This window comes from Choloepus didactylus, chromosome 4 (genome assembly GCF_015220235.1).
Source record: "Choloepus didactylus isolate mChoDid1 chromosome 4, mChoDid1.pri, whole genome shotgun sequence".
Lineage (NCBI taxonomy): Eukaryota > Metazoa > Chordata > Mammalia > Pilosa > Megalonychidae > Choloepus > Choloepus didactylus.
The window spans coordinates 86,560,561-86,581,226 of record NC_051310.1 but is presented as its reverse complement, the minus strand read 5'-3'; the positions used below and the strand labels follow the sequence as shown (position 1 = coordinate 86,581,226).

At 36.3% G+C, this 20,666-nt stretch overlaps 1 protein-coding gene across 2 annotated transcripts in view; it reads left to right on the top strand.

Moving 5' to 3' along the window:
- Window positions 1–20,666, top strand: part of CHD2 (chromodomain helicase DNA binding protein 2) — a 123,062-nt gene that overhangs the window by 24,180 nt on the left and 78,216 nt on the right. For both annotated transcript variants that reach the window (XM_037832959.1, XM_037832960.1), the window contains exons 4-12: window positions 444–530; window positions 2,245–2,306; window positions 8,098–8,205; window positions 9,207–9,347; window positions 11,440–11,573; window positions 15,468–15,693; window positions 17,039–17,139; window positions 18,212–18,256; window positions 18,472–18,650. In XM_037832959.1, coding sequence (XP_037688887.1) covers window positions 444–530; window positions 2,245–2,306; window positions 8,098–8,205; window positions 9,207–9,347; window positions 11,440–11,573; window positions 15,468–15,693; window positions 17,039–17,139; window positions 18,212–18,256; window positions 18,472–18,650 — 1,083 coding nt within the window. The remainder of the gene's footprint in view (window positions 1–443; window positions 531–2,244; window positions 2,307–8,097; window positions 8,206–9,206; window positions 9,348–11,439; window positions 11,574–15,467; window positions 15,694–17,038; window positions 17,140–18,211; window positions 18,257–18,471; window positions 18,651–20,666) is intronic.

Genomic DNA, 20,666 nt, shown 5'->3' with positions numbered 1-20,666 from the left:
GTATCTGGGCTGTTATATGACCTGGAACTTGAATATATGAATGCCCTGGTTCATCTAGTTAAACTTGGTGGGACCCTGCATCTCATTTGTGTGTCTCAGGTAGGTCATTGTGCAAAGTTGTAACTCAAAGCTCCAGGAAATTTAAAACTTACCAGTAAATCCTTTTTGTTTTGTGGAAGTAATTACTATCTTACCTTGCCATACTATTCACCTGTAAGTTTATATTTTAGTGATGGGTAAGGAATATACCATATAGTAATGAAGAGGCACTATATACTTTTTAATGTGTTCTAATATATTCCTTGTTAAAAACTAACAAAACCACCCTTTTGACAAATATTTTGTTACTTGAATTCTCTTAAATTTAAATAAGTATGCCTGTGATCAAAATAGTAAATTGGGGTCAAGAAAAATGATTCATGCATGGTCTATTAATTTTACAGATGTGGGAAGAATATCCTGATGTTTATGGGGTTAGGCGGTCAAACCGAAGCAGACAAGAACCATCACGGTTTAATATTAAGGAAGAGGTAAGAAAATAGTTTTCAGGGGCTACTGCCTATCTTACTCCTTATCTTACCTCATCCTTTCCAACTTGTGTGTGTTACCATTAATAAGACAGCTTCAGGCATGTGAGTTTAGTGACTCACATGTCTAGTGAGGCAAGAAGTTAATTTAAAATTAAAAAAACTTACCAGAAAGATCATATAATAGTGAATATTTTTGTACATTATTAGAGCATTATACAGAACTGGCCTTAATTTTTTTCTTTTTAATGAATTTTTCGTCAGGTTTCTCATGGTGAAATTGATGTAGCAAGTTTACTTTAAATCCTGAATCTCTATATCGCCTGTATTTTGTTAAAAGAGTAACTTGCTTGAGAAAAATGACGATGGAAATAGCTTCAGGTTAATTTCTGAGAAGGCTAGAAGAGTATACTTAACCTAAGTAATATATTTTGTCTTTTATGTAATTTCCTTCTCTAGTTTGTTTTTAGTGTGAAATATTGTTGCTTTTAACTAAGATGTGTTTCACACGTAACTACTCTCATCTAATTGTGAGAGATTGAATAGATGTGATGTTTAAAGTTGATACTATGATAATGATGTGCTGTGTTCTCTTGTGTCTATGGAATCAGATTTCTTTCACCTTTCTCAGTTTGGTGTGATATTTGCAGATTCTGTACCTCTTTTAGGTATGTGTACTAGATTCTGAAGAGACATTCTTGTCTCTCAGTGTAATGTCCCCTTTCTGCATTACTTAGGAGAACTTTGGTATTCTTAGCTATATAATACCCTTCTGATGAAAATTAAATATTGATAGCTAAAGGTTAGTGTGTTGTGGGTGGGGTTTTGGTAATTGTACTTTAAAAATTGAATTCACCCTAACATCTGCATTGCATTTGTGATGTTTTGTTCTTAGTGTCCTCTGAACAGGCTTTTTTTCAGCATTCTTTTTCCATAGTATCTAGGACTAGGTTACTTAATCATATTTATTATAACCCATCACATAGTTGTATAAATCTTTTCCTCTGTTGTGTATAAATTAACACATTCTCTGTAGGGTATGAGACTTAAGTGCAATAGGAGTAGTTTGCCATTTTGCTTAATTTTGTGGAAAAAGAGCTATTCATTGTCTGAGACTATAGACTCATGGTGCCATTAGCGGAGCGCTGTTTCTTCATGATTGAATATGGTCTTTAATGATTCCAAAATGAAATACATTCAAAATGAAATACATCAGCAGTCATTGCCTTTAAAGGCATACCAGCTAAATGTTAGGACATTTTCGTTTGGTATTCTAAATAGACTATATTCAGTTTGTTTGCTGCAAGCTACATGTGGCTTTAAAAATTTATATTAATTAAAGTTGAACTAAAATTAAAAATTCTGTTTTCCAGTGACACTAGCCACATGTCAGGTGCTTAATAATCATATATGGCTGGTGGCTAGTGTATTGGATAGTGCAGATACATAACATTTCCATCATTGCAGAAAGAAGTGTTCTAAAAGTCAAACTGAGATAAATATATCCTGGGTTTAGAAATAGCTCAGTAATAGCTGACAGAGATAATTTTTAAAGCAAAAGAGGGTGTGAGTTTCACTAAACAAGTGCTTAGGTTTCTTCCTGTCTGAAAGCTCATTGAGTAATGCTATATGAGTAGATTGTTGGACCAAGAGATAGTGTTGTCCCTAAGAACTGTGAATTAAAGTGTGTAATCACTTTTCCCCCCATTCACTGAAGGCAAGTAGCGGGTCTGAGAGTGGGAGCCCAAAAAGAAGAGGCCAGAGGCAGCTGAAAAAACAGTAAGTCTATCATGGGGGAAATTACTTACTCCGGTAGTTTTCACTTTTTTTTCCCACAGTGAAGCTGTGGAACATGTCATCATTTCTGAGACTGCCTTCATTGTGTCTTTAGTCTACCCCAGGTCTCAGAATTGGCTTCTGTTTCTCTCATTAGCCTGGGTTATTGTACACCTTGAGTGCTGCAGCTAGCAGCTTTTTAAGTCCAAGATTCCCAGTTTAATACATGGAAGGATTCCGCATGTGCAGACTCTTTCTTGGGCAAACCCCACCTTCTGCTTGATTAGCCCAATTAACCCAATTAAATTTTTTCTTAAAAATAGAAATGTGCACAAAAACCAAATGTATGGATAAGTGTTCCAATACTTCTATTCTAGCTAAGTAAGGAAGAATTGTAGATTTGCTCTTTTTTGTTGTTCTTTCTATTTGCATGAAATTTTATAATTTTAGTGTTGTAGTTCATAAACCAGAGAATTTTCATTCTTGGGCTTAAGTGAAATTACTTTATAACATAGATTATACATAATGTTCTTTATTTTCCTAAAGTTATTTAAAAAATACTAATTTGGTAAAATTGAGTTTGTCTTTTGATAAATAATTTTTTAAAAATTTTTTGGAGGGGGTATGGATCTCTTTGACAATGTAAATTCTGGAGACACCCTCTTATAAAAATGTAGATAGTCAAAACTACACAGTTCACGGGATTCTCATGTTAAACAGCTGTCCGTGACCCCTATTTTCTGTCCTAAAATATTAATATCTTCAGTAAGTGTTTGGCCTGAGGCAAGCAATTTTGAGTTTTCAAAAATCATTCCCTCATCTCTAAAATAGGGTTATTAGAAAGTATGCCAAGATTTTGTGGTGCTAAATGTAGATTATTAAAGAACTTGACAGGAAAGTCAAGTATTTATTGTTGTCCTGCCCTGAGTACATTCAATTTCATTTGTTTTAAATATTTACTTAGATTTGGAGGAATAGTAACTAAGCAAACCTTCGTGTCTTGGCATCTTAGAAGGCTTTTATTCTACTTCAGCCCCGTTACTTGGTTGGGAGACGCTATCCCTGCTTTACTTGTTGTATGGCCAAATTGGAGCCTTTCTGAAATGTTGTTCTTGATCACACTTTGGAAAGTCTGTGCACGTTTCTCTTTCCTCCACCATTTGGCTGCATTCTGCTAGTCCCTTGAATGGGATCTAAATGGTGCTATGCTTCAGATCTTTGACTTCCCATTTTAATGGCCTTATCCTTGTGTGCAGAAGCCAGCATTTAATTGGCCACTGTGTGATGTATCAGACTTTGGTGACCAGCTCCTATACTTAATTTCCTTCTCCTATAGTCTGAATTGCTCCCCAAAGTGAGTACCCTAGATAACTTTATGGCCCTTTCCTTGAGTAGTGTCTGTTAGTTTTCTTGTGGGGTAGGCTGTGTCTTCTCTGTAAACCTGCTTCCCTGTTCTGGGCTTTTCTTTACGAACTTGTCAGGAAACTGATGTAGCTCCTTTCTCGCTTGTGTTTTGGGCACTGGGTTAACCTTACTTCCTTCCATTCTTTGGGCAGCTGTGAATACTGTGGACTTACTGGGAGCTCTACTCATGAAGTCCATTTTGATTCCTGAAAGAAGCTTGATCAGAAGAGGTCCTATATCTGCTAGCTCACTCAAGTTGCAAGGCACAGCACTACAGGGCTCTCTATGGTCTGAGCCATCGTAACAGAGCTATTGGATGGATACAGGAATTTCGGAATTGAAAGAGAGATTCACACAAAGAGGATGGAAATTATGAAATTTTAAATTATGAAATAATTTTTAATTATGAAATAATTATGAAATAGCATGGACTGTTTGTTTATTTTGCCAGAACTCCAGATTGTACTCTCGGACTTGAGAGTTTTTTATAAAAGGACCTTTTTTAAAAAAACAACTTTCTTTGGAATTATTTTCAAACTTTAGAAAGTTGCAAGAATAAAAGTAGTACAAAGAACACCTGTGTACTTTACCCCACTTGCACCTGTGGTTTAAATTTTTGCGCCTTCTACTTTATTGTCTCACAGTGTACTCTTTTCACTCTGTTTATATATGCACATATATTTTTTTTCTGAAACATTAGAGAATAAGTTTCATACGTCTTGGACTTTTACCCTTAAATATTTAAGTGTATATTTCCTAAGAATTAAGATATTCTCTTTCATAAGCATAGTACAGTAGTTTCAACTTAGAATTAACATTGCTAAAAAATGTTTGTCTAATTCATATTCCAGTTTTGTCAAGTTGACCCAGTAATGTCTTTTATGACATTTTCCCACCTCCTCTGCAAAATTCAGTGTAGGAGCAGGTATTAAATTTAGTTGCCATATTTCTTTGATCTGGGGCACTTTCACAGCCTTTCTTTGCTTTTATGACATTAATGTTTCTTGAAAAATGCAGTCTTAAAAGGGACTGTGTTCTCTTGAGAATTATAGACTAAGCTCCCCACCTCATCATAAAGTGTATTATAATATGTATTAGCATTTTAAAAGCTTAGAGAAGTTATATAGCCCAGTGGTCCTGCATAATGTTTAAATACTTTTTTTGTACTAGTTGCTAATATTGAGAAATTGAGAGGTAGCGCATAAGAATTTAGATTTCTATCTCCTTTTGACAAAAATCTGTCAGTGCTGGCCCAGATAACAGTGGTGTGGGGCTGTATAGTCTTTATTACTTGAATAGGCCATGAATTCTCTATTTTGCCCCATTTATAGTACTTACCTGGCCCCAGTGGGTGTTTGAGTTTGCAACCCCTGTCATAGTCAAACAAACAAACAAAACCTTGAGTTTAATTGAACCCATCATGCTGTTTTGATATTGAACTCTTTTTTTCATGCACTACTTTTTAATGTCCACATTTGTTTATGTTACATAGAATTTCTGTGGACTCATTATGGTCTCTCACTTATAATGGCTCCAGGAGCCTCTCTGCCAACTGTAATTTTAAAATATCTAGCCATAATCGTGAAGATTTTGTCCTGGGATCATAATTTCTTCCTTTCCACTGTTTTGGGAGTTTATCAGTCTTGACACAATGAAGGGAATCCCTGATAGATGAATTTCCCTTTTCTGTTGGAACTTTTTCATGAAAGGCATCCTCTTTAAAAGTGGCTGTTGCTTATTCTCTCCTTTACTTGTTGTTTAGATTTGATTTGTGCCCCCCTTTAGTTTGCTGAGAACAACCTTTTCCAAAAAAGGAAGAAAAACTACCCAGTTGACTTGCATTCTGATTTTTCATGTCTGTTTTTACATTGCCTTGGGGCCTTAATGGCCAAATTTTGGTATTTTTCTCCCCAGTTCCCAGAATTTTGGCAAAAATTCTGTTGATAGCCGTTAGTCCCTCTTCAGGGCTAGATCTGGCAATTTAAGTCTTCTTTGATATATAAAATATTTTTTACTCAAGATCTCATATCTTAAGACTCCTCTTCATTATGGCCCCATTATAATGTATGGCTTAGTGGAGGAGTCTTTCCCATAAAATTTCCGCTTTTTAAAAAAACCAGTAATCTGGGAGCTGGCACCATTTTAATATTTCAGAACCCTGTAAATAAGCAGGGTAGGAAGTAATCTTTTTGTAACCAATCATTCTTATCACCTCATATCTGCCACAAAATGATTTAGTAATGCTGATTTTGTTCTTGGAAATTAAAATAAATCAAGCTAATTTGAAATAAATATCCATAGAAACCCAACCAGGCCTTTTAAATAAACCTCTGATTGTTCAGATCCTCCCAGAATGTGTAATACTGGTTTTAATTTTTCCTGAATCTTTGATCTTCATTGGGTTATGACTGGGCAAATAGCTTGTCTCACTGGGCTTTTATTTTTCTTCTCTGGATGAGGACTTTGGACAGTTAATTTGTTAAAATTTTTTTCTAGTCTCATGTCTGGAGATTCTAAGACCATCTGATTGGTCACAGTGTTTAAATCTGTGATTTAACTGGAAATTCTAGCCTCAGCATCCATTTTTTCAGTGTTTGCTGTCAGCATAGTTTCCTACACTTGGATTCATTGACCTCATTTGCTGCCCTGGTTTAATTTCTCAATTCCTAGAGGGGTTATAGAAATTAGAATCTAATACTTAACTGTGGATTTTTCTGATGTGCTTTACTTACCCTTGTGTCTTAATTGTTTATTTTCTTTCAAGCTTGTTTCCTGTTAAACTACTATTCTCAAGTGTGACTGTGAGCCCCTTCAGAAGGGTAAACTTTTCTGGACTTGATCCAAGGGAGATTACAGACTCATGCCAGTCTTCCGGTTGCTGGAGATACCTATCTTCTTCCCTCCCTCCCTTTTTGTTCTTTGGATTCTTTAGCAAACATTTTTGTATTAGGTTGTAGGGAAGCAGAATAAGACGGGTGCCCAGAGCATAGTTAGATATAAGGAGGTCTTTGTTTTAAAGAGAGACTAAAGGATATAGTAGCAATATGAACAAGCTTTACTGTCTTACCAGTGTGCTTCCAAAAGCATCCTACCTATCTGGCAGGCTGAAATGACACATTCCTTAGCTGTTTTCTTTATTTAACAAAGGAACATTTCCGTTTGCCTGCTTGTGTGCTAAACTGTTACAAAGATGAGCAACAAAGACTTTCCTTGTCAGGAGGTCACCTATTGGTGGGGAGAGGAATGTGTAAACACACATTGCTGGTCTTATGGAAGATTTGACTTTGTTTTACCCTAGGGTCTTTACAATTCCGGTATAGGATCACTCCTGCAGCTTTTAGGATTGTTCTCATGAGTCTGCAGATCCTCTACCTTCTTACAACATGCTTTGACTATTACTTTGACCCCTTCTTCCATGGAGAATATTGATTTGACTTTTCACAACAGTTTTCTTTAGCATGATCTCATTCTGTATATATTACCCAGAGGCACAATGGTGGTTTGTTTGTTTGTTTACAGAGAAACCTCTGGTATCTGCCTGTAAATTTTTCTGTAGGTTATCTCATGCTCAGTGCATGATCCTTTCTCCCCACAGATGAGAACTGACCTTAGGTCCATGTGATATTTTACTTGGTATTTCAAGTAAGCTTGAAACACTGTTTGGGGGGTAGTAGAACTCCTATAGATGATGACTTTCAAGCCTTCTAAGATCTCAAGGAGCAAAGGAATACCTATCTTATTTTATAATTGTTAAAAACTGCTTCTTTAGCTGAACATATTATCTGATAGGTGGCAGGTTTATCATTAAAAAAGAAGTTTAGGGGCTGTTTCCTAAAATGATATTCTAGAAGATGTTGAAGTATCTAGTGCACTTGTTCTCAAAGAAGTCAGTATCAACTGTGAATTTTTTAAAATTCATATTCTCTCAGGCCCCAACCCAGACTCCTCTGAGAAGTCTGTGTTTTAACTAGCCCCCTAAGTTGTTTTTACACATGTTAAAATTTGAGAACCACTGATCTGGTATATATTATGACTTTGATCTTGTCAAATGACAGTAGTTAAGTCAAAATGGAATACAAAAAATTTAACAAGTTTTTTTTCCCCATAACAAATGATTTAAAACATATGTACATAGTTTTCTTAATAATAGTAATGATAATTGCTATTATTATAATAATAATTATTATACTATTAATAATAATATCTAGGAATAAATATTGTAGTCCAGGATGGATCACACCAAAATTTAATTGGAACTACACTAAATCTCTTTTTAGTATAGTATTTATAATATGCATGTTCTGTGTTTTAGATAGATTGAAATTGGCCTTATCAGATTGTCTGACGAATTCTTACAGAAAAAATCATTATTTCTTGCTTTTGATTGTAGAGAAAAATGGAAACGGGAACGCTCAGAAGATGAACAGGAACAGGGCACCAGTGCAGAGAGTGAGCCAGAGCAAAAAAAAGTGAAAGCCAGAAGACCTGTCCCCCGAAGGTGTGATGTTTTGTATAAGCATATCTGCTTCTGGACCAGCTTAATTTGCTTTAGAGTGAAAAGATGGGATAGTGTTGGAATGAGAGCCTTAATTGATTGTATACATTTTATTGTGATTCTGGGTTGTCAATTTCTGTGGTTGATGTTGTGCCAGCTTACATTTTTAGCAGGTCATTAGATGTCTGGGCTAGTTATATCAGTTGTGGGTGTTTGAAGGGTGTATAGGTCCGATAGTGAATCTTACCACAGCTTACTCCATGGCACACTAGTTACAAGGGGCGAATCCTCCGCTTAAAAAAAATCTTGCTGTTTATTTGGCTAGTGTGCAAGTTCTTTCTGGGAGAACTATTTCTTAAGTTTAAAACTAGTGTGGTTATTTCTTATTCTTTACCTTCTTTGTACAGATGGCAGCATGCTATCATCTTGTTCTGTTTTTTTTTTCCTTCTTTATCTTAGAAATCTGTCCTTATCAGTATATAGCAAACTTTTTTCATTTTTAAATGGCTATATAGAATTAATTGAACTAGTTCCTAGTTGATGAACTTGTAAGGTTCTTCTAATATTTTATTACAATAATGCTGTGGTGAATACTTTATTATGTTTATATGGGTATCTATCTGTAGGATCAATTCCTAAAGGTAAAATTGTTGTAAGTTTAATAGGTATTACCAAATTGCCTCCAAAGAGGTATGCCCAGAAACACTGTACATGTGTGTTTTGGTTAGGCGATCTTGATGAACAGTTGAGGCCCATTGTCCCAGAACCCGCCTTATGGCCTGTGAATGATTGAGGATTATCAGTATCAGAATCACCTTGTGTTCATGTTGAAAATGAAGCTTTCTAGTGAATCAGAATCTTAGAAGTGGGACCCAGGAATATGCATTTCCCCAAGTGACTACTATGTATGCACCATTGTTTTAGGAAATAAGATTGTATAGATTTGAAGTAAACACCAAATGGAAGAGTAAAAACTTTGCCATTTTTACCTGTTCTCATTTTAGAACAGTGCCCAAATCTCGTGTCAAAAAACAACCTAAGACTCAGCGTGGAAAACGAAAGAAGCAAGATTCTTCCGATGATGATGATGATGATGATGAAGCTCCCAAAAGACAAACTCGTCGGAGAGCGGCTAAAAATGTTAGGTAACTTGCACCGTAGACGTTTTTCATTGGTGGGAGGATGTTAGTGTAGTTGGTTAGCCCTCAGATCTGATGAGTCAAAGGTTATTCATTTGAAAGGCACAAATAATGGCCTATGTCCTGAGCTTGAATTTGTAATAAATTTTATCCTTTCTTGCAAAAAGGATAGTGTTGAACCTATGGTAATGTAGAAAGGATGGCAATAACTCATTTTAAGCCTTCCTTTCTATAAACAGAATTGCTCCAAGTTCATGTCCTGTCATTGGTGGCTGAGTGACATTGTCTTCATTTCATAACATTCTTTTCCAGGATTGTATTCTCACTTCTGAATTATTCTTGCTTCTGAATTGTGCTGTGAATCACACCAGTTTTTCTGAGGTCCTACTTATGTATTGATATTTGGGTATAGTAATTTTATTAAACTTACTAATAAGATATGTATAACATTAATATTTTACCTTATAGGAGTCAAAGGAAATTTAATTTTCCTTTAGAGGATATGTACATTTCTTTTGGTCTGCTGAGAGAAACTGAATCCCAAAGATCCTAATAACTTGCCAAATGGCACCCAAGTAATGATCCCAAAGCCCAGGATTAGGCTTTGAAGTATGTGAATGCATAGCTTAGCATTTTTTCTTGCTATAATTGTACTACATCCAGGATTGTGTGACTCCCATACTATTTGTTGTTAATAGATGGTGAAAGATTACATTTTAATATTTTATTACCAGGAAGTACATTTGTTGACATTTTTAACAGTTTGAGATACTTAAATTTCATGTTTTTGTTATTGAGGGATGGAGGCAAAAGGTTGAAAAACATAATCTTAGAAATTCTGCTTCTCTTGCCTAATGAAACAGTAGCAATTTTTTTCTTTCATTATGCATTTTCTTTTTTGTTTCTTTGCTTATGTAATAGTCTGATATTAAAGAATAATAAAAAATAAGGATGTTCCTCACCTGGACTGGTGTTGATGTTGTCACAAACATTGGGACTGGCGGTTTGATGTGCTGAGCCCTCGAGCATGGGACTTGCCCTTATGAAGCTCATTACCACAAAGGAGAGTCTAAACTTGTATGTAATGGTGCCTAAGAGTCTCCCCCTGAGTACCTCTTGTTGCTCAGATGTGGCCCTCTCTCTCTCTAACTGAGCCATCTCGACAGGTGAACTCGCTGCCCTCCCCCCTACGTGGGACCCGACTCCCAGGGGTGTAAATCTCCCTGGCAACACAGAGTATGACTCCCGGGGATGAATGTGGACCCGGCATCGTGGGACTGAGAGTATCTTCTTGACCAAAAGGGGGATGCGAAATGAGACGAAATAGTTTTAGTGGCTGAGAGATTCCAAATGGAGTCGAGAGGTCACTCTGGTGGACATTCTTATGCACTATATAGATAACACCTCTTAGGCTTTAATGTATTGGAATAGCTAGAAGTAAATACCTGAAACTACCAAACTCCAAACCAGCAGTCTGGACTCCTGAAGACAATTATATAATAATGTAGATTACAAGGGGTGACAGTGTGATTGGGAAGACCTTGTGAATCACACCCCCTTTATCTAGTGTATGGATGAGTGGAGGAATGGGGATAAAAACTAAAGGACAAATGGGGTGGGATGGGGGGATGATTTGGGTGTTCTTTTTTCACTTTTATTTTTTATTCTTGTTCTGGTTCTTTCTGATGTAAGGAAAATGTTCAGAGATAGATTGTGGTGATGAACGCATAACTATGTTATCATATTGTGGACAGTGGATTGTATATCATGGATGATTCTATGGTGTGTGAATGTATTTCAATAAAACTGAATTTAATAAAAAAAAAAAAGACCAAAAATAAAATAAAATAAAATAAGGATGTCCTGCTAGTTTTCTGTATCTTGCTTACAGAAAGTACTATAAATAATACTGTAATATTTTGAAATAAGATATAGCCTTTCTGCAGTTATCAGTGAGCATGCATCACTTTTTTAAGTAAAAAGAAAATAAGCTTGGAGCCTACTGAATGAATCTATAAAACAGCATGTTGGAACCAAGAGGTTATGGTTCCTTATTCAGGGGATGTTTCCTATTTAACCAGCATTATTCCTCATGTAGTTATAAAGAAGATGATGACTTTGAGACTGACTCTGATGACCTCATTGAAATGACTGGAGAAGGAGTTGATGAACAGCAAGATAATAGTGAAACTATTGAAAAGGTCTTAGATTCAAGACTGGGAAAGAAAGGAGGTATGTGTCTTTGGGAAGCAGATTACTTTTTATATCTGCTCATTAAGGCCCAGATTTGTTACAACCCTAAGTTTTAGTCCATAGCCATTTGTTGTGGAATGTGTAAGTCTTTTTTCTGAGCCAATCCTCATGTTTCAGAGCTGAAGAAAATGGATCTGTTACTGTTTTAAAAAAGCTGTGATTTAGCAGATACTTGCTTGTTAACATTAGGCATTAAATTTGTTTGATTCCCCTCATGAAAAGTATTAAGCTGGTTAAATATATATTTGGACAATAGTGATAATTTTATATCCAATTGTGGTATCTTTCCATAAAGGAAGTATAAAAATAATACTTATTGACTTTTTCTTTGTCTTTTTTTTTTTTTCATTCCAGCTTCATTATGGTTAAGATAGTCAACTGGGAATTGTGGGTGGGGGTGGGGGAGATATTTAAATTTTTTTACCTTTTTTTTTTTTTTTTTTAAGAATTTTTTCTTAAACTTTTGTTTTGAACTACTTTCAATCTTTCAGGACAGTTGCAAAAATAATACAAGACACAGAGAAATCCAACACATCTGCTATTTTGGTTTGTTAAAGATGCCAGAATGCAAAATACTAGAAATGGATTGGTTTTTACAAAGGGGATTTATTAGTTCATAAATTTACAGTTCGCAGGCCATGAAAATGTCCCAATTAAAGCATCAACAGGACAGTACCTTCTCTGAAGAAAGGCCGATGGCATCTGGGGTTCCTCTGTTACATGGGAAGGCACATGGCCAGGGTCTGCTGGTCTCCTGGGTTTAGCTTCTGGTTCCCATGGCTTTCTCCAAAAGTCTCTGGACTTCTGTCTTAGCTTCTTTCTTAGCTTCTCCTAGGGTCAAAGTCTGAATTAAATATCTTAGTTTCTCTCCACTCTCTCCGAAATGTCTCTGCGTTTATCCTCTCATAAAGGACTCCGGCAAGTGAACCAAGACCTGCCTTGAATGAATTGGTAGGGTCACATCTCCATGGAAACAACCTCATCGAAGGGTCCCACCCGTAATAGGTCTGCCCCCACAAGATTGGATTATAAGAACATGGCTTTTCTGGGGTACATAATGGATTCAAACCCAGCACACCTGTCTTTACAGAGATCCACTAATTTTAACATTTTGAAATATTTGCTGTCTCATTCTATCTGTCCATCTATCTTATTTTCTAACATTTGAGAGTAGGTTGTATACATACTTGAATACATAATGCTTCCATATACATTTGCTGAGATCACAAATACTCACGTAACCACGTTGAGTACAGTTAGCAAGTTCAAGAACTTTAACATTGATATAAGGCTGTTAGCCCATATTCCAGTTTTTTCATGTGCTTTATCCTTTATCCTCCATCATTAGATCCATTCCAGGATCCTGTATTGCATTCAGTTGTCATTATCTCTTTAGTTTTTCTCTGTTTTTAAATTGTGGAAACATATATACAACATAAATCTTCCCATCCCAACTTCTCTCAAGCGTACCATTCAGTGGTAGTAGTCACATATGACAGCTTTAACACTATCCAATACTAAAACTTTCCCTTTACCCCAAATAGAAATCCTACGCTAATTTGCATTAATTTCCTGTTGTCCTTTCTCCCTACTTCTTGTCACCTATACTTAACTTTCGGTCTCTATGAGTTTGCATTCTCTGATAGTTTCTTTGTGGTTCTGTGGGGCTTAAACTTAACTTCCTAAATCTTTAATAATTTTCATTACTTTGATATCAACTTAACTTTAATAGCTTACATAAACCGAATTCCTATACCCTCTGCACCTTTATGTAGCTCTTGTCAGAAATTACTTATTTATACATTATGAATCCCAAACTATTGATTTGTTATTACATTTTATGTATTTGCCTCTTAGATCTTATAGGAATGAAAAATGGAGTTATAAACCCAAAATACCATAGTATCGACATTTCATATTTAACCATGTCATCTTTATTGGAGATCTGTACTTTCTTCATTTGGCTTCAGTCAGTTGTGTAGTCCTTTCTTTTGACCCTGTAGAACTCCTTTTAGCATTTCTTGTAGGGCTGGTGTATTGGTGATGAAGTCCCTCAACTTTTGTTCATCTGGGAATGTCTTAATCTCTCTCTCATTTTTGAAAGTTTTTCTGGATGTAGCATTCTTGTGTGGCAATTTTTTTACTTTGAGTACTTTAAATGTATATAATCTTCCACTGCCTTCTTGTCTCCATGGTTACTGATGAGAAATTGGCACCTACATCATTTTTAGGCTCTCTTGTATGTGACACATTGCTTCTCTCTTGTGGCTTTCAGAATTCTCTTTTTTTAAAATGCAATTTTATTGAGATACATTTGTACACTTACAATCCATCTGAAGTATACAGTCCATGACTCACATTATCATCACATAGTTGCACATTCATCACCCTGATCAATTTTAGATCATGATCAATCTTTGGCATATGACAGTCAGTATTGTCTGCCCTTTTCTCTGTTTCAGTTTTCCTTCTGAGACTCCTACAATGTTTATATGGGTACACTTGATGGTGTCCCACAAGTTCCTCAGGCTCTGTTCACTTTTGTTCATTCTTTCTTCTTTCTGCTTCTCAAGACTGGATGGTTTCAGTTGTCTTATTGTCAAGTTCATTGATTCTTTTTTCTGCCTGCTTCAATCTGCTGTTGAACCCCTCTCAGGAATTGAAATTTCTGTTAATGCGGTCTTAGTTCTGTTCAGTTCCTTTTTATAATTTCCATCTCTCTACTGATAATCTGTTTGTGGTCATCTGTCTTATTCCTGATTTCCTTTAGTTCTTTGTCCATGCTTGCTTTCCTTTAGCTCTTTGAGCATATTTAGGCCCATTTAAAAAAGTCTTCGTCTGAATATTCCAGGTCTGCTCTTCTTCATTGATGATTTCTAATGCTTTAATCTTCTCATTTGCCTGAACCATCACTTTTTGTTTCTTTGTATGTTTTGTAATCTTTGGTTGAAACCTTGGCATTTTGATGTTTTAGTGTGTTATTGCTGGAATTTAGACTCGAGGTGTCTGTTCCTTAAGCTTGTATCCAGTTATGACAGAGCTTTCCTTATGCCAGGTGCTAATCAAAAATATTTAAAGAAAAAAGAAAAGAGTGGAAAAAAGAAAACACCTTTCCCTGTCTTTGCAGATTGACCTGTGTGAGTGCTCTCTTTCAGAGTTTTTTCATCGAGTGAGTTTTGGGAATAGCTCCAGACCAAAGTGAAGGTGCCTCCCTGGTGCTTTGGTGCTTTTTAGGCACGAATTTTGTCTTGAGTATGCTTGTTTGATTCTAGTAATTCCCCCATTTACATGGTTTCTGAAAGTCCCCTCTTCTCTAAAAAACTGTTTCCTCATGGTCCCAGGCATTGTACTGTATGTCCTGTAGCCAACAATCCCTAGCCCTTGGCAGCCACTTCACTGCTCTTCCACAGTGTTCTCTAGGAGAGCCTGTGAACTGCCTTCTACTTGCAGGGCAAGTTCTGGGACAGTGAGTCCCTCGGGCCACCATCAGGGATACTTGGGCCTGACATACATGCTCCCAGTATGTGCACAAGAGTTACTCTGTTTGCTTCAAAACTGGGACCAGGGATCTGCACTTAAGAAGATGGTCTAGCTCTGTGTTGAGCTGGTGAGGGATGGAGGAGGGGCCAGCCAGGGCCATAAAATTCTACTGCTTTTAAGTAGCTGTTTCCTTGTTTTGGCATTAGTCTTTTTACTGCAGTTGTTTAACTGGTTTTTGGAGCTTTGAGAAAGATATTTCTGCCAGTTCTTGGGGTTGTTCAGAGCTTCTAGAGATGCACAGATCCTTAAAACTTTTGAATCAGCCTTCTTGGGAAGTTTTTCAATGCCTGGTTTAATATACTCTTTTTAAAGTTCAACTGCATCTTTTTGCAGCCACTGGAGCTTCGACTACTGTATATGCCATTGAAGCTAATGGAGATCCTAGTGGCGACTTTGACACTGAAAAGGATGAAGGTGAAATCCAGTACCTCATCAAATGGAAGGGTTGGTCTTACATCCACAGCACATGGGAGAGTGAAGAATCCTTACAGCAGCAGAAAGTGAAGGGCCTAAAAAAACTAGAGAACTTCAAGAAGAAAGAGGATGAAATCAAACAATGGTACCTTTTCTGTCATGGATTAAAGAAATATGTTTGCATTCTGAGGGAAGGAAAGGTTTTTAAATCATGCATGGAGACCACTGCTAATCTAGGATCTCTAATTTTGCCTTGATCATTTGAATATGGAGCCCTTTTATAATTCTATTTTTATGAGATTGTGACATGAAGACACTATGTGTTTTTGCATAGAGCCACCAAGTTTTTGGAGTTTAATCATGATGTGCTTTTGGAGCACTTTTCACACATTGTCACTTAAATCATAACAGTGCAGTTATGACATTTGTACTGTTGTTACCCATATTTTATAGTTGGGTGAACTGAGGCACAAAGAGTGCTTGTGAGACACTCTGCAAGTGAAACTAGTATTTTAGTTCTGGTATCTGAGTTCAGAACCCTTGCTCTCAAAACACTTTTTATTTTGCTGTGGTAATTTTGTGGGTGTGTGTGTGGGGGGCTTAGATGTGAGGAATTAAATGTTGCAGAACTTCCTTGGGTGATGATACACTTAAAAGAAATCTTGGTTTTACACAATTTGCAGAAGTGATATGAAGGAAATAATTAGAAAAATTCTAAAACTGTAAGAGTCCATTTTGTTTTTAGTTTACCTACTACCTTGACTATGTCGGGTTGCATATAAGAAATATGCAGCGCTACAGCACATAGAAATCTGAATTGAGCAGTAAGAGGTATTTAGTCCAGCCCTGAAGACATAGCTGTCAGTATAACATGTTCAGGTTCTTTTGTGTTAGGAATAGGACAGAGAGATTCTGATTTCAATTTTATTACTATGCACAATATAAATGACTAAATTACCTATTTTCTTTTACTCAGAAACAAATATGTACCCTTAAGTCAGGGAAAGTTTGTAAAGCAATTAGAAATTTAAAATCCTTAGAAGAATAGTAATATCTAGTCTCAAACTGTTGCTATTTTCCTTTAAAAATTTTTGGTACTAGGAGTAACTAGTTTTCCAGAAAAGCCACAATCAATCCCAAAACCTATACACTTATGAATAGAAGTCTGTTTCCTTTAAATCTGTAGTACACTTGTTGCCCTAATCTCTTTTGATATATGAATTGATCACAGGGAATAGTTAATTTTAAGTTTCTTTTTAGATGGGCCCCATTGAAGAGGCAAACAACTTGGGTAATTATGGTTGTAAGGCTTTCAGTGTTTTTAAAAAGTGTATAGTTTTTGTAAAATCTCTGACCTAAAAGACTGGTAAAAGACTTCTAAAAGGGATGGATGGAAATTTCATTTCCTACCTTTAAATTTTGCTTTGATATATGTGTACGGCTCCCCAAACCTAATTAGTGTGTACTTTTTTGGGGGTCTGCCTTTTCAGGTTAGGGAAAGTTTCTCCTGAAGATGTGGAATATTTCAACTGCCAACAAGAGCTGGCCTCAGAGTTGAACAAACAGTATCAGATAGTAGAAAGGATTATAGGTAAGTATAGGGAAACTTATTTTTGTGGTGTTTTAACTTGGAATAATGGCTCTTGGTTTTAAGAATGTAAATTACAAAAAAAAAATCACAGGTTTATTTTTTGAGAATAGGCCAGTTGTATAGATACATGCTGAAGGAAAAGCCAGCAAGTTTTGCTGTTGGATTTGGATATAGGGAATGAAAGAAATTGTCAAGGATGATACCAAAGTATATGGCCTTAGCAAATAGTGGCTTAGAGGTTCCATTTTCTGAAATAGAAAATCAAGGGAAGAGTTGATTTTTGGAGTGCAAATCAAGAGTGCTCAGTTCGATATTTCTAAGTTTGGTATACATTTTTTTGGTCTTCTAAATGCAGAATATTGTAAAGATAGTAGTATCTGAGTCTGGAGTTCAGAAGTCTTGCTCTGGGCCAGTGATTTAAATACAAGAGCTATCAGAATGTAAATAGCATTTAAAGCATAAGATTTAATGTGATCACCAGAAGTAGAGTATATACATGGTGAAAAGGGGAAGACTGGGGGCCTTCCAACTTTTTAAAATCAGAGGAGGAGAAACCAAAGAGACAGAGAAAGAGCAGCCAATGAGAGCTGAGAGAGAGGTATGTTGGAAACCATGTGATCCAAATGACTTGAGAAGGAGGAAGTGATAATCGTCAAATATGATGAGGACTGAGACTTGGTCTTTACATTTGGCAGCAGATAGGGCACCAGTGAGATGGACCAGTGGAGTGGTGGGGATGCAGGCCTGATTAGATTGGGTTCAAGAAAGAATGAGAGGGGAGTAGATAGTGACAGTAGTATGAACAGCTCTTCTGGGGAGTTTTTTGGCAAAGGGGAACAGATTAATGGAGTGGTAGATAAAGGAGGATGTGAAAACTGGCATTTTTTTTTTTTTTTTAAGATGCAAGATAGAAGAGTATATTTAGATAAGAGTGTATTTGTATGTATATATGTATGCTGAATGGGTATGATCTGGTATTTTTATTCATAGAACCTAAAAAATTTAACTTTTTCTTGGTGATGGTGATTACTTTTTTTTTTTTTTTTTTTCGTCTTACCTTGTATTTATTTAGCTGTGAAAACAAGTAAATCTGCATTGGGTCAAACAGATTTTCCAGGTAAGCAGGATATCTTGTCTATAAATGTTGTTAGTTCATGCTTTGCAAAGTGTTTACAGTTTTGCCATATAGTGTTCTGTTGTTTATACATAAAACACAGTGTCATAGAAGTCATAAAGAAGAAAAATCTCATTTATAAAAGCAAAACAGTATGTTACTCACTCTGCTCCTCTAATTGTCAGTGGTTGATCTATACATCTTTATATATGAAATAGCTCACAGTCGGAAGCCTGCACCTTCAAATGAACCTGAGTATCTATGCAAATGGATGGGACTGCCTTATTCAGAGTGTAGTTGGGAAGATGAAGCCCTGATTGGAAAGAAATTCCAGAGCTGCATTGACAGTTTCCACAGTAGGAACAACTCAAAAACCATCCCAACAAGAGAATGCAAGGTGTGTTGATTGCTTTTTTCCAGGGGAAAGATACACTAATATCAAGGCATGGTTATTTAGATACTGGGAAAAAAAAAGCATTACAAAAGTAAATGATGAGTCCCTTTTTCAAGTGAAAGATGACTTAACCTTGACATTAAAGAAAAAACAGCAGAAGGAGAGGATGAATTGTGTAATGTCTTTGCTGACCTCTTTAATCTTATAGCTTATAGAATTAGAAATAGATTGTGAAGAATACATGAAAGGATTTAAGCACTTTATTAAAGAGAAGTACAGGAAAGGGGGGTGTCAACCAAATTCTGTGAACCTTGGTGTATAGGTTGTATAAATCCCTATCCAACTCTGGCTCTTATTCCATCGGTAAAGTAGTGTGCTTGATTCTTCAGAGTAATAAAAGTAAATGTAAAGCATGGGTTCTGTCTCTGAGAAGTTGACATTCTAGTTAGTGGCACTAAATCTATCTGTGAAAAGCAGTGTGAAACTGAGAGTCCAGTGAGTGTCACAGAGAATACGTGGTTAGAGAAGTATAGAGGTGGAAGTCATTGAGCTCCAGTGGTCATTGAAAGTTTTTTAAAAGGGTAAGCTATAGTGTTTGAACAGGCCTTGGCCCTTGATGAATTGATTGGTGCTGGGTGGACAGACAAGAGGGGTCCCAGGGGATTGTTCTCCCATGAGAGATGTGAAGAGAAAGATTTTTTTTTAAATAGTGCAGTACCTATACTACCAGATCCTGGGGTTGGAGAAGAGGTGATGTTGGTTAGTGCATTTAGTCCAAAGTGTTTATGTCTTGAAGCGATGAAGGAGGAAGGGTATTTTTTTTTTTTTTTTAATTTTATTAAATTCAGTTTTATTGAAATACATTCGCACACCATACAGTCATCCATGGTATACAGTCCACTGTCCACAGTATGATAATATAGTTACGTGTTCATCACCACAATCTATCTCTGAACATTTTCCTTACAGAGGAAGGGTATTTTGACTTCATCTTACGTGTATGAGGATGCCTTTTTTTTTTTTTCCCCTACTGATTAGAGCAGCAAGTTGAAAGCAGTATTTTATTTAGAAAGCTTCATCTGATGGCAGTGTGTAGGACACTTTGGAGTAAGCAATTACTAAAGCCAGAAAGTCTAGCCAGTAGGATGTCATAAAAGTTAATGAATGAAGAATTAGTTGAGGGCAAGGGAAATAGCAGTGGGGTGGAAGGATCAAATGGGAGAATCATTATGGGGAAGGTTTGGCAGGAGAGGACAGCTGATTTTTGGATGGTGAGAGGAATCAGATTTCGTTCATTCCCAGGTGGTTTCATAGAGGAGAGCTGAGAGATCCATCAATAACGTTATCAGAAACAGTTAGGACTTCTCATAGTAGGGTCCACAGAACATTAATCTTGAGAGAAATGCTCCCTGAAAAAAAAAAAAAGACTTTTGTGGCAAAATAACTTTGGGAAGCAGCCTTGAATAAATTTCTTCCGTAAATTCTCAATAAATACATACAAGCATGTTAGACTTTGAGAAGTCATGAGTAAAGGAATTTGTGTAACTTTTTAATCCACTGTTTCCCAAGCTTATTTGGCCACAGAATCTACATTTTGTGCTAACTATAGAGACATGGCTTTTCTAGAATGCTATTCTAGAAACTTGTCTAGATGAAAACTGTATTCTTTCCTTGGGAATCCAAACTTACTAAGGTAGGTGGGCTGCATTTCAGAATTTACAGGTCCTATCATGACAAAGTACTTAGCATTTAGCATATGGTGGACTTTCCCAGTTTGTTTGGTACTATTTAGAATAAGAAAACATAAAAATAGCCCTGCACTGTGAAAGCAGGAGACTCTCATTCCCATATAGTAGAGGTGATTTAGTAAAACTTAGTGCTTTTTAATGCCTTTCACAAGCATATTTTAGGAAAGGAACAAGTTAGCTAAAAAATTTTGTATCTTGGAATGAAATCGGGCTTTTGGGAACATAGGCCATGATGAAAAAGGTGGGGTGGAGGATGGTGATTCAGATGTGA